This window comes from Dromiciops gliroides, chromosome 3 (assembly GCF_019393635.1).
Source record: "Dromiciops gliroides isolate mDroGli1 chromosome 3, mDroGli1.pri, whole genome shotgun sequence".
Lineage (NCBI taxonomy): Eukaryota > Metazoa > Chordata > Mammalia > Microbiotheria > Microbiotheriidae > Dromiciops > Dromiciops gliroides.
In genome coordinates, this window is record NC_057863.1 from 429,230,425 (window position 1) to 429,247,125 (window position 16,701).

Consider the following 16,701-nt stretch of genomic DNA (forward strand, 5'->3'; position numbering starts at 1 on the left):
TATCTAAGGCAGGATTTGAACTTAAGTCCTCTGGAAACCACGTCCAGTATTCTATCTATTGTGCCACCTAGCTGCTAATAGAGTCCTATCTGCAGTCCATGTGTTGCCTATTTCTTACCTAAAACTATTGCAAGAGATAAAGAGAATTAGATGACATCACAAACTAAAATATATTCTTTTTTCTTCCTACAGGATGTAGATAAATGGTCATTTGATGTATTTGCCCTAAATGATGCAAGTGGAGAGCACAGTCTCAAGTTTATGATGTATGAACTGTTCACCAGATATGACCTTATCAACCGCTTCAAGGTCAGAAGCATTAAATGATGAGAAAATTAATGATTTAGATATGAATAAAATGACAGAGTATGTCATTATATCAATCTCTTTTAGAACTTATTAATAAAACACTTTATAGGAGAGAGTGAGAAAATATATGCTTAATATTAGTGAAGAGGTGCATAGTTCACTGGTGTCATTGCCTTACACACATTCCTGTTCTCTTATAATTCATCATATCAATATATCCATTCATTTTCTATACTAATTATTACAATAATAAATCACATATAAAATTTGGACCTCACAACTCTGTGATATAGGAATTATTGTTTTCCCCATTTTGAAGATGAGAAAACTGAAGCTGAGGTTAATTGATTTGACCAGGACATGTACTAGTAAGTGATTGAGGCAGAATTTCAAATTTCCTAATTAGAAGTCTACTACTCTATCCATTGGTCCTGATTGACCAGTTATAGATCTTTCTAGAAAAAATCCAAGACCATATCTTAAATACATTGGGGACATTTGAGAGAGATATATCTGTTTAGTAATATCTCATCTCAACATTAGACTGGACAGACTTACAATTACTTGTGCCTTTTGGGGCACTGAATGATCAGAATCATAACTAGCAATTTTGGCATCCAGGGAAGTCAGCACAAAATATGCCCAGAACGAGCAGTATAAAGGGTGACCTCAAATTGCCTTAGTGTTTTATTATATGAAAATAACCCAGAAATAATTATGACAAAAAAATTGAGGAGCAGGATGATTCAGTTAACAAATTGGCTTATTAACTACTGAAGGAGTACATAAGTTGAAATTTTTGTACTCTGAATTTTGATGCCTTTAGGCAAAACCCCAGTCACCCCAATCTTCATTACAACTCTAGATTTAATCCATATTTCTGAACAGGCTATACTCTATAGCTTTAGTTATTAACATGCAAAATAATCATAGAATTTTAAATCTGGAAGAACTCATAGACATTGCTTAATTCAATTCTTTTAATTTACAGATGTCTCAGCTGAGACATGCCTTTTAGAGCTGATAATTTTCTGTCAGATAATACTTATTAATGATGCTGAAACATATAACAAAGTTGGGGACTAGAGTTTGACCTGGAAGTCTGTTGCAGCTATATTATCAGCCACAAATTCAACACAACCAAATATACTAATTTATTTCACTTTGAACACTGTTTTACTCATGTAAATTTTGTTAGAAACATAATGAATAATCATTGCTTTCCACAGATTCCTGTTCCTTGCCTAATTTCCTTTGCGGAAGCCTTAGAAGTTGGTTACAGCAAATACAAAAATCCATATCATAATTTGATTCATGCAGCAGATGTCACTCAAACTGTGCATTACATATTGCTTCATACAGGTCTTATGGTAAGGAATTTTGTCTTTGTATCTTAGAGGAATAGCTTAAGCATATTGTGTAATCACCCCCTTTTTTTCCTAATATTTAAGCCTCACCTCTTTCATTAATAAAAGACAGGACTTTAATAGAAGTCCGGTATTTCATTATGAATAAGACATGACCATTATTTTAGATTTCCTGTTGTTATTTATTTATATTCTGAAATTTACCCAAAAATCTATAGGTATTTCAGCTTTGTAAATAAGATAACCAAAGGAAAATTAGAGCACATTAACCATGTATTTTGAAAAATAGAGACTGGTCAACAACTTTTGTCTTTTAAGATGTTTTTCAAAGGTATTCAACAAAACCAAAACAAAACAAAACAAAATCATTACATACATCTATCAGATGACATTCTTTCTTTTATTTCTTCTGTTTTTTATTCTTCATTGGCAATATGTTGCAGCCTACTCATACCTACCATGCACCTGTCTATCATCCTTTGGGTGACACTGTGCTATTCCATGACTCATAAAGTATTTTCCAGTAGAATATTAATGCTTAAAAATAAGGATATTTGTTTTAGGGACAAGCTGGAAGTTAATAAGAATTAAGATGTACAAAATCAGACCAGCCCACTCTCCTTCTGCTCAATTCTGACTCTTGCTCTCTGTTCCTCCTATCCAAGAAAAATGTACTAATGGACAAGCTCTAGGTGTTGCCTTATATATGTCATAATCTGTACAATGGGCATGCTTGATAGGCTTAATTGTCTCCATTTGAAGAGTTAGGATGAACTCTTTCTAGTGGTGATGGATTTCATTTAGGAGGTCCTGCACTATTGTGGGTCTTGTTCCCATTTGAGTAGCTATGTTGAACTTCTTTGAGTGATAATGGATCTCACTTAGGAGCACCTGAACTGTTTTGAACCTTGATGCAAGGAGCACAATGTCATCCTTGGTTTTTTGTGGTTCAGCTAATTGTGTTTACTAAATTACTGGGGACTAGGGTAGGTTTTCTAAGATTTTTGCTACTTATATATTAATGCTATTTATATAATGATAGCTATTGTGCCCGTTTTGACAGTAATCATTTATTATTGAAGTATATTAATTTTTTTTTTTTTTTTTGCGGGGCAATTGGGATTAAGTGACTTGCCCAGGGTCACACAGCTAGTAAGTGTTAAGTGTCTGAGGCCAGATTTGAACTCAGGTACTCCTGAATCCAGGGCCAGTGCTCTATCCACTGTGCCATCTAGCTGTCTCTAAAGTATATTAAATATTAGAAGAGTATTGACTGCGTGGTATTTAACACAAACAGGAGGAAAGCCGAAAAACCCTAGCGCCATGTTGTCTCTGAGAGCACATGGCCTCAAGCAGAGTTCAGAAACCCTCCATTACCTACTCTGGCCTAAGAAGAGAGTGAGCACCAAGAGACAGCAGGTCCAGGTCAAGAGCACATGCCTAAGATGGCGCCGGCCTTGTGGTTGAAGTTTTTATCTTCTGTTGATAGAGGTAGCTCTATCAACACTAATCAAATCTAACACACTGATCAAAGCTAATTGGTCAGCATCATTCAACACTATTGATTGACGTGACCTGAGGGTGGTCCATATCAAAATGAGCTGTACCTGATGACATCAGGGCCTAATGTCAGATACACCCTGAGGGGCAAAGGCTATTTACATAGGTGGTATAATCCTGTCAGTTCACTGAACTAGACAAAAGAGTATCTATATGCCTATTTTATTTGCCCTGAACAGGATTAAGTCCTGAAAGAGATTAGAACTTTCTCAAGGACTAAGTTTTCTGAACTGGGGTTTGAGGGGGAAACCAACTAAAAAAGGGTCCCTAGGTCCCCAAGAAATTCATTATTAATAATTATTTTCTCACAATCCCCCATCTGATTCATTGAGAAACTGTTTCCTCAGTGAATCAAATTAATATTACAAATATTTTACACAGGGTTCTTAACTATGGGGCTTATGATGGTTAATAATGTGAAGGGGAATAAAAGAAAAAAATGAGCTACACATTGACAAAACTAAAGGGGGTGGTCTGCTTTAGGAGGTAGGCATTACAAATAATGTATGCAACAGGGAAAAGGGAAACAAAAAGGGGAAATGTCGTTTAAGTCTCTGGAAGTCTCATGTCCTACAGATGATTCTTGGGACATCATCTGGATGCAGCTCTGTATTCCAGGTGTGATCTCAGCTGTGATTGCAGAGAAGTCTTTCCCAGGTTCTTTTGATGTTCTTCCTTAGTTGGAAAATCTCCTCAGCTGGAAAATTTACAAAATTTCTCTTAACACAACTTTAAATAGCTTTGCCAATGACCAAATCAGATCATGAAAATTAGCTCAAAATCATGTCTAATGAAATTCAGAATCTTTTAGAGATTTTACAATTATTTATAGTCCAGTTGTTACATATGAAATTCAGATAGAATCAAAACAAAAATTAGAACCCAAATTTTTTATACTTGACATTATTTCAATTTCCCCATCTGGAGGATAAATTTCCCACTAAAGAATTTCAGACTCCTATTTATAAGATGTACTCCAATATAAAATCAAAATCATAAAAGTTGTCAGATTAACTTAAATTGTAATAACCTCTAACAAAAGTGGATGTGTCTTTAAGGCATTTGCAAAAGAGTCCATAAATTATGCTGATATACCCTTTTTTCATACAGGACTGAGACAATTGTGATAATAACTTTAAAAAAAAAAAGGATTCCTATCCCGGCTTCATCACTCTTTGCATGATTTGTCTAACTGTCCCCTGTATGAGAAATTAAAGAATCTAACATAGCTGGTGACAGATGTCAAGGCCAAAGCCAATACTATGTTCATCATATGACATCTGAAATAATTACAGGAAGTTACCACAAAAGAATAGGGAAATAAACTATACAGTAAGGGAGGATAAATCTTTCCCAAATTTCATGATAGTTCAAGGCAAAAATTCTGCAGACAGACAGGTGTATTGAGTCAGGCTCAGGGTCAGCTAGGTGGGATGTGCTTCCACTCCATGGGTCATATTGGGAAAATTAAGTCACGAGAATCCTACCTCAGCCTTTGCTAAAAGTGTTCCCCTAGCCTTTCCCATGACAATATACCAGCTGCAGCTTTTTGGGTGGAGGTGCTAGATCTCCATACTGCAGTTGCTCCATCCACACATACTCCCATGGCTTCAACAGCCAAGGGACCACCTTGTAATTCTGACCTTTCCTGCTCCCAGTTTTCTAATACAATCTCAAGTGAAAGTCTAGTTTTAGAGAGAACAGAAAAGCCTAACATCATCCTTTCCCTACAAGAGATATTTTATGACAGATTATGTAAGAGTGCTAAGCAGCACACTGAGATAGAGCCCTTAAATCCTAGAGATGTACATTTCATTTGTAATCATTTTGTTAATCAATCTTTGTTTGGGTTTTTTTGTTTTTTGGTTTGTTTTTGGTTTTGCATGGCAATAAGGATTAAGTGACTTGCCCAGGGTCACACATCTCGTAAGTGTCAAGTGTCTGAGGCTGGATTTAAACTTAGGCCCTCCTGAATCCAGGGCTGGTGCTTTATCCACTGCTACACCTAGCTGCCCCTGATTTTGTTAATCAATCTTTACCAGAAATAAGGAGGCATTTTGAGAAGCAGTGTTCAGGATGGAATGCCTTGGTGATGGGGAAGCCAACTAAAACTGGATCCCTGAGTCTCCAAGAAATCCATTATTAACAATTATTTTCTCACCTCCACAACCAAGAAGACATGCAAGACCTCATCCTCTAGGGCCTAGCTCCTTAAACTGTACATGACCCCATACAGAGTCATATAACTGAATGCTGGGGTCATGAAAAACTTGGCAACAGCAAAAGGTTATGTATACCTATTTTATAATATTTTATTATATCAGGGGTCACATAAAAATTTCTCAGCCAAAAAGGTGTAGTGAGTGGGAAAAATTTAAGAAGCCCTTATCTAGGGCACACCTTCCATTTAAAATTTTTACTGAACATCTTACCTAACAGTGGCAAAACACTTTTGGCAATTGTGCATCTCCTTATTTTATGCTTCAGTTCATATTGATAAGCAAAGGGTCTTCAAATTAACTTAGCTTCATTGTCTCTCAAGGAATATTATATGTCCTTTTTGATGTGGGCATGGGAGACACCTGGTTACAGGAGATCCAGTCTTCATATGTCAGTCACTGGGCTAATATCTAAAGCTTTTTCAGTTTGGTTGGAGCTGTCTCTGGAACCAGAAATCTTTCCTGGCCAAAAAGATGCTTTATCTTCAGGGAATAACTGAAGCAAGACCTAATTGTGATTCCAGGTCCTCCATCCTAGGCCCTGTTCTTGTTGACAGTTTTCCTGATTCCCATATGCTATTTCTTTTTACATTCAAGCTTAGGTATAACTCCCCAAATCCTCTAGAACCTAGCTGCTTCTTCTTTTTTTTTTCTTTTGGAGAGGCAATTGGGGTTAAGTGACTTGCCCAATGTCACACAACTAGTAAGTGTCAAATGTCTGAGGCCGGATTTGAACTCAGGTACTCCTGACTCCAGGGCCAGTGCACTATCCACTGCACCACCTAGCTGCCCCTAGAGCCTAGCTTCTTAAACTGTGGGTAATAACCCCATGTGGGGTTGCATAACAAGATATGGGGGTTGTGAACAATTTGGCAACAGAAAAAGGTTATGTATACTTATTTTACATACCTATGTTCCTGGGGTTGTGTAAAAATTTCTTGGCTGAAAAGGGGTTGCAAGTGAATATTTAAGAACCCCTGGTCTAAAATACTTTCTAAAAGGGATAGCAGCATTCTCTGTAATATGACAACTTGTCTCTACCATGACCAAGCTTCATCTATTTATTTATTTATCTGTGGCTCTTGATTTTTGGCTTTCCTTCCCTTATTCTGTTCCTCCATTCTCTCATTCAGTTTAACTCATCTGTTTTCTCTTCTTGTTTATTCCTTTAGGTTTGGCATTTATGACTTCTTCCTTGGTGTCCTACTTATTTTACATCTCCCTGATGACCTCTTTGTCATATTTCTTGTCCCTCCTGGGCTGTAAAGGTCTCAAATCCTCCTAGTTGTTTATTATCAAAGAAAACGAAAGTCAACAAACCCTAAAGAAACAAAAGGAAGCCTGGTCCAACCACAGTGTCATTCTGTGGATCAAAAAAGCAACTGTTAAGTAATGTTGGCTCAGTGTTGCATTGAAATATCCAGATCTACACAGATGGGCAAGAAGCCTGAATTCATTCATTCATTCTCTGTGTCTATCTCTGTCTGTCTCTCTCTCTGTGTTTCTCTGTGTGTCTCTCTGTCTCTGTCTATTTCTCCTTTTCTCTCCCATTCTTTCTCCCCCTCTCCATTTCCTTCTGTTTCTTCCTCCTTCCTAACCTCTCCTCCCTCCCTCCCTCCCTCTGTCTCTCTCCTCTTTCCCTTTCTACCTCTCTGTTTCTGTCTCTCTCTATGTCTCCATCTCCCTCTTTCTTCCTCTTTCTGAGAAAGAGATAGCTTACTAGAGGGGCAGCGAGGTGGCAAGTGAATAAAGCACTGGCCCTGGATTCAGGAGGACCTAAGTTCAAATCTGGTCTCAGACACTTGACACTTACTAGCTATGTAACCTTGGGCAAGTCACTTAACCCTCATAGCCCATAAATAAATAAACAAATAAGCAAACAAACGCATAAATAAATAAAAAGAGATAGCTTACTTAGTACCATCTTAAACTCTAATAGACTAACAGTTTTATTAAACCATTATTTTTTTCCTTCAGTGCACTAAAACCTTTCTTTCTCTACTTTGCAAGAACATCCTTCAGAAGTGCCAAGATACATTTAAGCTTAGTTAGACTTCATTGTCTAAGCCATGTGTTTAGTGCTTTGCTTTCCCTGGGTTTGATATGCATGGCATATTAGTGTGAAGAAATAAATTGCTTCTTGACAGCTATAAATACTATTATTTATGGCAGATAAAGTTACTTTGGATTCTGGCTAAAGATGTCATGTTTACCTCTTCCAGAGGGCTCTATCTTGAGTATCAAAGGGCTGAGAATTATCATTTTATGTGGCTTTTTTGAAGAGTTGTGTTGGTTTTCTTCTTTCCAGTTTCTATGGCTTTGAAAAAGAAAAGCTAAAAGAAAATAGCTGTGTTGCAGTGAAAAAAAAAGTCTGATCAAGTGCATCCTGGACAAATCAGAGAGATTGTATGGTGCAGTGTAAAGACATCCAAAAGACCTTCATTTCAGTCCCGTCTTTGCTACAGGATAGCCATGTGACCTTAGGACATTTCCCTGGGTCAAGTTTCCTCACCAGTAAAATGAGAGGATTGGATTAGATGGTTTTCAAGGACTCTTCTGGCTCTAAATTCTAAGGTCTTATGATTGCAAGAATAATTCTGGTATATTGTCAGATATGGTTATTTTGTCCTTTGTTCTGACTATAAATATTTATAGGGATGTGAGAGTGGGTTGAAGTAGATAGAAATGACTTGGATGTAAAAATCAAAGGAATCAAAAAAGCTTTCTTGAAAAGAGTAATGCCGAGCGAGAACTTAATCAATAAAAATAAAACATCCTTCTATAATTTTCTAATTATAATAAGCAGACATTCAACAATATGTTACTTCAGGCCAAGAGGCAGCTCAGATTTTCCCCTATTTCCTGTTTTGATAACTTTTAACTTTCAACAAAACCAAACCAATTTTTGTCATTTATCTAAAGTGTTTCCTGTTAGTTAGGAAAATTCAAGCTATATAGTTTTGTTCAGTGATGCTGTCTTTTTTTCCAAAAGGAATACTTTCTCAATTCCTTTTTGTTTTTTCAATTGAAAAATGATATAACATAAAGTAAAAAAGACATCATATTCTATGGACTTCAAAGCCAAACAATATCTGGAGATCATCTGAAGGACCATGGAGAAAAGAGTTTTGTAGAACTACTACATGTTCTATTTCTGTCATTCTCTTTCTGTCTCTCTGTGTCTCCATGTGTCTTTCTGTCTCTGCATGTGTCTCTGTCTGTCTTTCTCTCTTCTACCTTTCCATCTCTACATATGTAGGAGAATACTGGTAAAGGTTTAATAAGCAGTTTCTTGACACACTTTTAAGTTTAATCTACATTATTAACATTTTCTTCATCATTTTCTTAAGTCTAGACAACCAATGAAACAGTAAATCATGATCTGATTAGTAAAATAAACATGCTTACAATTATTTAAACAAAAAGCTTCAGGAGACAATTTGAGCTGCCTCTAGCATGTTTGTCCATTCCCCCCATGATATATGTAGATGATCTAAAAGAAGAAAAGAAGTCAGAACTCTGAACATATAGCTTAATTTTCCCCAGAAAACACTTTAGATAAAGGACAAAAATATATATTCTGATGGCAGCGAGGGAGAGAAAGTAGGTGTTATTAAGCAATTTCAGTGGTACAGAAACCCAGGACCATATTATAGATTGACCTTGAACGCTAAAGAAAGCAATGATAATGAAGTATACACACGCACACAGACACACACACACAGACACACACACACACACACACACACACACACACACACACACCCCACTAGTTGCAACAAGGAACTTCAACTACTATGGAAGTTACTACTATCCAATAGTATCCATTAGTACTCTCCAGATTGCCTAAGGAATCAATTCCACACTCAAAGGTGACTTGCTAAGGATTGAGGTGGTTACTCAGTCTTTGATGTGACCACAATGACTTACTGTCGAGGTTGGGACCACACCAGATACAACCTCTCCTCAATCTTTCCAAGTCAAATGTGCGCATATGTTGCTGAATTTGAGTCTGAAGTTGCAATGGCAAAACTATCAGAGCCTACTAATTCATCTAATGATTGCAGAAATATGCTCTGTGGGAAAATTTTGGTACCTCTGCAAAATGCAGCGGGGGTGGGGGGACAAGAAGGAATGGTATACAGTGAAGAGAGAAACAAAAGGAAAATTATAGTAGAAGAGAAAGGAAAACAAAAACAAATGTTGGCTATATTAAGTAGGGGTGTCACAGGAGCTAGAGTCTAGCTCCAGTTCTACATCTTTGTATTTTTTAGTTAAATATTTCAGTAGAAACTTTGCCCTAAACATCAGTGCAAACAACTAAGCATCTTTAATATTTATATTTAAATTAATTTCAAAGTTTAAGATAGGACAATACTTTTTAGATATGCCCTCTAAGTCCCTATTGCAATTCTTTGTCCATTCGTTCCCATTCATTTTCCCTCTTATGACCATATGGTTTCATAGATATTTGACTCCTTTCAATAACTCTGCATTCCAGACATGCTACCAAATAGGGCAGTATTTGATACAGGAAGTAATAGAAAACCACTGGAGTTTATTCAATATTGTAGTGACATGTTAAGATTTGCACTTTAGTAAAATCAATTTGGCAGCTGTGTAATGGACAGATTGAAGAGAGAGACTTGAGGCAGGAAGACCCATTAAGAAGTACAGAGAAGAGGTGATAAGGGCCTGAAATAGGTTGGTGGCTGTCTGATATTGTGGTGATATATAGTAAGACTGGAAAGGTATGAAAGAGAAAAGTTGTGGAGTTCTTTAAATGCCAAATAGAAGTACTTATATTTTATCCTGGGCAGCTAAGTGGTACAGTGGATAGAGTGCCAGGCCTGTAATCAGGAAGACTCATTGTCCTGAGTTCAAATCTGGCCTCTGACCCTTACTGGCTGTGTAACACTGAGAAAATCTCTTAATCCTGTTTACCTCAGTTCCTCATCTATGAAATGATCTGGAGAAGAAAATGGCAAACCTCACCAGTATCTTTGCCAAGAAAACCCCAAATGGGGTCATGAAAAGTTGGACATAACTGAACAACAAATAGCAACAAATTTTACCCTAGAGATATTAGGAAGCCACTGAATTTAGCTGAGCAATTGAGCAACATGGTCAGAACTGTGCTTTAGGAAAATCACTTTGACAGCTTTATAGAAGATGGATTAAAGGATAAAGAGACCAGTCAAGGAGACTAATTAAGGGTCTGTTATAATATTATAGACGAAAGTTTATGAGGACCTGAATTAGGGTGCTGGTAATATGAAAAGAGAGAAGGAAATGGGTGGGAGAGATGCTGTTTAGGTAAGAATGACAGCTGACTTGGCAACTGATTAGATATGCTAAAAGTTAAGGATGGCACTCCCTTGAGAGTGAAGATTCAAGGATGATTTTTATGTTGTGAACCTGGGTGACTGGAGAAAATTTTGAACTGGATACATATGTGAAACTCAAGATATTAAGAGTAAAATTCATTGCCTTTCCCCTGCAAAAACAACAATAAGAACAACCACCTCTCTTCTTTTGAACTTTCCTATTTCTGTCAAGAGCACCAGTAGCTTTCCAGTCACCCAAGTTTGCAATCTCTGTTACCCTTGAATGCCACTCTCCATTACCCTATATGTCCAATCAGTTGCAAAATCTTTTTAGTTATATCTCCACAACATCAATGACATCTATCCTCTTTTCTCCACTTACACAAGCATCACTCAAGTTCAGGCTTCCATTGCCTCTCACCCATACTCTTACAGTAACCTCCTAATTGGCCACCTTGATCCAAGTCCTCCTCTAATTATCCAAATTATCTTCTATTAAGGAGATAATTATTATCTTCTAATTCTTCTAATAGAAGAATTCTGTTATTAATTTAAGATAATTCACTATTAAGATCATTGATGTCCGACTACTCAAAATCCAGTCTTCCTATGCCCTTAAATTATACTATCTCTCCCATCATAATGTGAGCTCCTTAAAGTCAGGAGAGAGTTTAATTTTCATCTTTTTGTGCTTAGAATAGTGTGTCCAGAACACACTAGGTGCTAAATCAATGCTTGTGAATGAATTTATTGCTTTACCATAATGTGTGCTACATTCTTCTTCTTGTGCTTTTGTTTTGTTTTGTACTTTTTCATAAAGGTTTTTTTTTTCCAAATTACTGTGCATTCTAATCAAATCCTAATATTCCATTACATTGTATTACGTTTTTAATAATCCCAAGGCTATGTCTTTGGCAAACCACTTCAGTTTTGTAGTGTGCGGTTTCCTTTTCTATTAAATGCATGTAAAAGTACTTGTAATCTTACAAAGAATTGTTGACGATGCACTGGGTTGAGATAGGGAAGATACTGTAGAAATATTATTAGTTTGGAAGAGACCCTTCTGTTCAGAAGAGTTTCTTTGGGTTTTGATAATGAGAAGATTTAGGTCATTTGCCTGACTGCCAGAATTAATAGCTTGCAGTTTCAAGGTAACTGTCAGTGTGACATTTATGGAGCATCTCACTTTTCTCCTCTATGACTAATACAGCCTGTCATGTCAGAGAAGTTCCCAGTCCCATTGACTGAAACAGTCTTTAATGGAATCATTATTCTTCCATTTGTTAGTGTCATGAATGACATGTTCAGGCCTTGGAGTTAGTAGCACAACATTCAGACAGATGAACAGTCTTCACTAGCACTCATTTCTTTTGCTACTTTATTTACTTGTGGACTCTGCACAGGTTACAGCGATGTACAATTCAGACACCTAACTAATCATGTTCACAGATAATGGCCCATGAAATGGCTTGTTTTATGCAGTGGAGTCTTCTGTTATCTCAATATGATTGACATAATCCAATGAACTTTACCAAAGCTCACACCTGTAGATTGCTGATACCACATTGTTTTCATGCACTGTAATTCAAATAGAAAAAATCAGTGAGAAAAAGGGAAGCTTTGAAACTTTTGAAATCCAGTCCCAGGGCGAGTTCTAGGAACACAGAGTACCACATTTTTGGTTTCCCAATAGGCATTCTTTTATTATTATTAGGTTGATTTACAGATAATGATGCTGACTAGCTGTAGAGGGCAGTCTGTTAACTATTTTCCTATGAATGCTTTTCAGTGTCTTCACTTGTTCAAATTTCAGTGTTTATAAACCACACCTAGGATCAGAGGATTTAGAACTGGAAAGAGACCTTAGAGATCAACTAGTATAACCCCTTCATTTTACAAGTGAGGCAACTGAGGTCCATAGAGGTGAAGCGACTTGGCCAAGGTTTCTTTTTTTTTTTTTTTTTTTGGTGAGGCAGTTGGGGTTAAGTGACTTGCCCAGGGTCACACAGCTAGTGAGTGTCAAGTGTCTGAGGCCAGATTTGAACTCAGGTCCTCCTGACTCCATGGCTGGTGCTCTATCCACTGTGCCACCTAGCTGCCCCTATGGCCAAGATTTCATAGGTAATGAACAGCAGACCTAGGATGTTTTCTTAGAAAATATCCATTGTGAAAAAGAAGGGAGGAAGGAAGGAAAGAAAGAAAGAAAATATCTGCTATTCCCATTTCTTTTAATTACTAGGTTCATAAGCTTATTTCATAAGCAGTTCATAAGCTATATTCATAAGCAGCATCAGAGGTCATCTAATCCATGTACCTTCCTTTTACAGAGAAGAAACTGAAGACCAGAGCAGGCAAACAACTTGCCCAAGGTCACATAGTTAGAGAATGGAATAGTCAGTATATGTGCCTATGTCCTCTGATTTGAAATTTACTATTTTGTTTTGTTTTGGTTTTCCCTACTGAACTACCATATGTGTGAATAGTAAATGAGTCAGGTGTGTCAACATGCCTGGGTACAACTGACCTATGTCCTATACCTGTCTTTTTATATCACACTATTGATAGCATTGTATTTATCTAGACCTAGTCAAAGAAAGTATTTAGAAAGGAACAATCCTAGAATGGGAAACTCAATAAGCTACCAAATATAATATAATGAGTTGCCATCCAGAAACAAAGAAGAAATTCATACTCATCAGGATTTGACTACTTCTCTAACATATACCAGACAAATTTCAAGTATCTGGACAATTTCCAAGTATTAGATCGTTGTTATTCCCGCTTCCTTGGCTCCTACCAAGAAGATAAATATAAATTATAAATACAATTATATTATATAGTATGTATGTTATATGATACACTTATTATTTAACCATATTATAGAAATTATATCTGTTATATATAACATATTTAAATTATATGTGTAATATATATCTAATATATTATAAATTAGAAATATAATTATATTGTAAAGATAGATACAAATTATCCCTCAGACCACTAATCTTTTGTCCTCTGAGATAGACCATTCAATGATTCTGTTCCATCCTACTCATGAAAAGCAGCATGGTAGATCGGGCAGAGTACTAGACTCAAATTCAGGAGTTCTAGTTCTGGGTTCAAGTTCTGCTCTAGAAACTTATTAGCTATGTGTTCCAGGCACGGTACTTAACCATTTCTGGGCCTTAGTTTCCTCAACTGTAAAATGATAAGTAGAAGAATGGATCTATATTAGGAAAGGACTTTAAAGACTATCTAGTCCAACCCCCTTGATTTTACAGATGAGAAAACTGAGGCACAGGAAGGTTAAGCAAGTTGAATATAAGTGTTAGAGGTAAGATTTGAACCCAAGTCTTTTGGTCTAAAGCCAGTATTTTCTCCTGTACCATAGGTTGGTCTCTTCCATTGCTAAATCTAGGTTCCTAACAAACAACCTCAGACAAGCAGGCTTGAAAATCTTTAAGGGATTGTGAAGCAATTTGCTTGCCATGAACCAAACAACAAACACAGTAATATTCATTATTATTATTCCTTTTAAATGATTGATCTGTGGGCAATTGTAAAAACCAACAACAAATAAGTATACAAGTAAAATATCATGGAGTAAGATTAAATTCAGTTTATTTTTACATTAATTGTGTACAATGCGTAAGGCACCATGCTGTGTGTTAGGATGGAAAGAAAACATTAATTACACAATTAGCATCATACAACCCTATTTTTAGGACTGCAAAGTACCTTAGAGGACATCTAGTCCGACTCTAATTTTATAGATGAGGAAACCAATGCTCGGAGATGTTATGTGATTTCCTAAAGTCACTCAGCTGGTAAGTAGCAGAGCTGGTTTTTTATAGAGATGTGCTTCGTGGCTTTTGTTTATTGATTTTCAAAAAGCATTTAAATCAATAGAAACAAATCATCCTTAAGTGCTCTAACCTGAGTATCTATGACAGATGTAACCACAGAAAGAACTTTGTTTAGTGATCTACTTAATATCAACTTCAACATGAAACAAGAAACAGGCTCACAGGAGGTACTTGCCAGTGTCATGGGGGAAGTCCTAAGTTCAAATAGAAAAATGCTCTTATCAACAGAAAGTTTCTCAAATGTTCCTTCCTATTTTGAAATGACATTATACCAATTGTACCTAATCCCCAGTTGACTTCAAAACATCCTTAATGAAATCTATATTCATTTGCAAGATATCAAATTAACCACACTTGGAAGAGGAATCAAATATGACTCCTATTATTTTTTGAAAATAATAAACATTTTTATTTATAGTTTTGGTCCCAATTTTTATCCCTCCTTCCATTCCTCCTTCCTGAGGCAGTAAGCAATCATATATGGGTTATACATGTGCAATTATGTAAAACATTACCATATTATTCATTTTGTACAAGAAAACTTGAATGAAAGAAAAATAGAAGAAAGTTAAAAGAGCATGTTTCATTCTGTGTTCAATCAATATCAGTTCTTTCTTTGGAGGTAGATAGCATATTTCATCACTAGTCCTTTGGGATTGTTTTGGATCATTGTATTGTTGAGAATAGTTAAGTCATTCACATTTCTTCATCAAACAATATTGCTGTCTCTATACACAATGTTCTCTTGGTTCTGCTCACTTCACGATATATCAGTTCATACAAGTCTTTCCAGGTCTTTCTGAAATCATCCTGTTTGTAATTTCTTATAGCACAATAATATTCCATTACCATCATATACTACTATTACTGATGTTTCAAACAAAAAGTAGTGTCATAAATAGGAAAGTTAAGAGCATGGACAGACTGAACAGGATATCACACTTTACACAAGTAGTGTTTGAGGTACTAGGTGGAAAATCCAGATAGAAATAGTCTATAGTCAGTGAAGTGGGACTACAGATGACAATGAGAACATTCCTGGCATTCTGCCTAATGACACTTTCTAGAAGCACACACACACAAAAGGTAAAATGCAGGATCAAGACTAAAAGCCCATTAGGTTCTAGGTTTGCTCTTGTCCTTCTATTTTTTTGTGTGTTTTTCTGCTCCAAGGGTTCTTTTATGCTATTTTTGGGGTGATTGTATCAGGAGCTTTGTGTGTTTAATGTCTTTCCTCCGCCATCTTGCTCTTGTCCTCATAAAAGTTTAATACAAAGGGCTCTGGGTAGCTTAAGCATTATAGTTCTGGAAGACTCTGGGAAAGCCCTTCACACTTGGAAGAAGAATGAAACTCTTGTATCACTTTTTTTTTTTTTTTTGCGGGGCAATGAGGGTTAAGTCACTTGCCCAGGGTCACACAGCTAATAAGTGTCAAATATCTGAGGCTGGATTTCAACTCAGGTCCTCCTGAATTCAGGGCTGGTGCTTTATCCACTGTGCCACCTGGCTTCCCCCTTGTATCACTTTCTTATGTAATTTTTGACAACCCTTTTCCCATTAATATGTTACCCTTGAATAGTTTGTTAGCTTTCACAGATATTGCTAGACCTCAGCAGTTCATCTTTGAATACTGTTGTGAAAGAAATTTTGAGAGACAGAGTTCCAAGCACAGTCCGTTTATTAGCAAGGCTAATAAACTATTTAGCTATTGCCAAAAAATGAGTTCAATGATTTCTCAGAGACCATTTGACCCTGAGGGCTGACAGGGTCTTTTATAGTGATTAACAAAATGGCAGAACAAATTATGGAGTAGCATATGTGTGTCTTCTTCTGATTTATGAGAAAGTGACCTCTCATATCATCTTGATATTACAATATTTGAACCTCCCCCTTCGGAAACTCCCTTAACCACAAACAACACAGGGGATTAGGGGGGCGGGAATTGGGAGTTGCCACAACACCTTAGACTGAATCAGCTTGACCCTTAAATTAAGTAAACTGAGTCTTTAAGTAATTAAGTCTTTAATTTAAGTACTTTAAGTAAATTGAAGTT

The 16,701-nt window shown here is 36.5% G+C and overlaps 1 protein-coding gene across 3 annotated transcripts in view; it reads left to right on the forward strand.

Annotated features, from left to right (window-relative positions):
- PDE1A (phosphodiesterase 1A) overlaps nucleotides 1-16,701 on the forward strand; it is a 485,907-nt gene that overhangs the window by 368,647 nt on the left and 100,559 nt on the right. For all 3 annotated transcript variants that reach the window (XM_043996942.1, XM_043996940.1, XM_043996941.1), the window contains exons 6-7: nucleotides 193-309; nucleotides 1,539-1,679. In XM_043996942.1, the coding sequence (XP_043852877.1) occupies nucleotides 193-309; nucleotides 1,539-1,679 (258 nt within the window). The remainder of the gene's footprint in view (nucleotides 1-192; nucleotides 310-1,538; nucleotides 1,680-16,701) is intronic.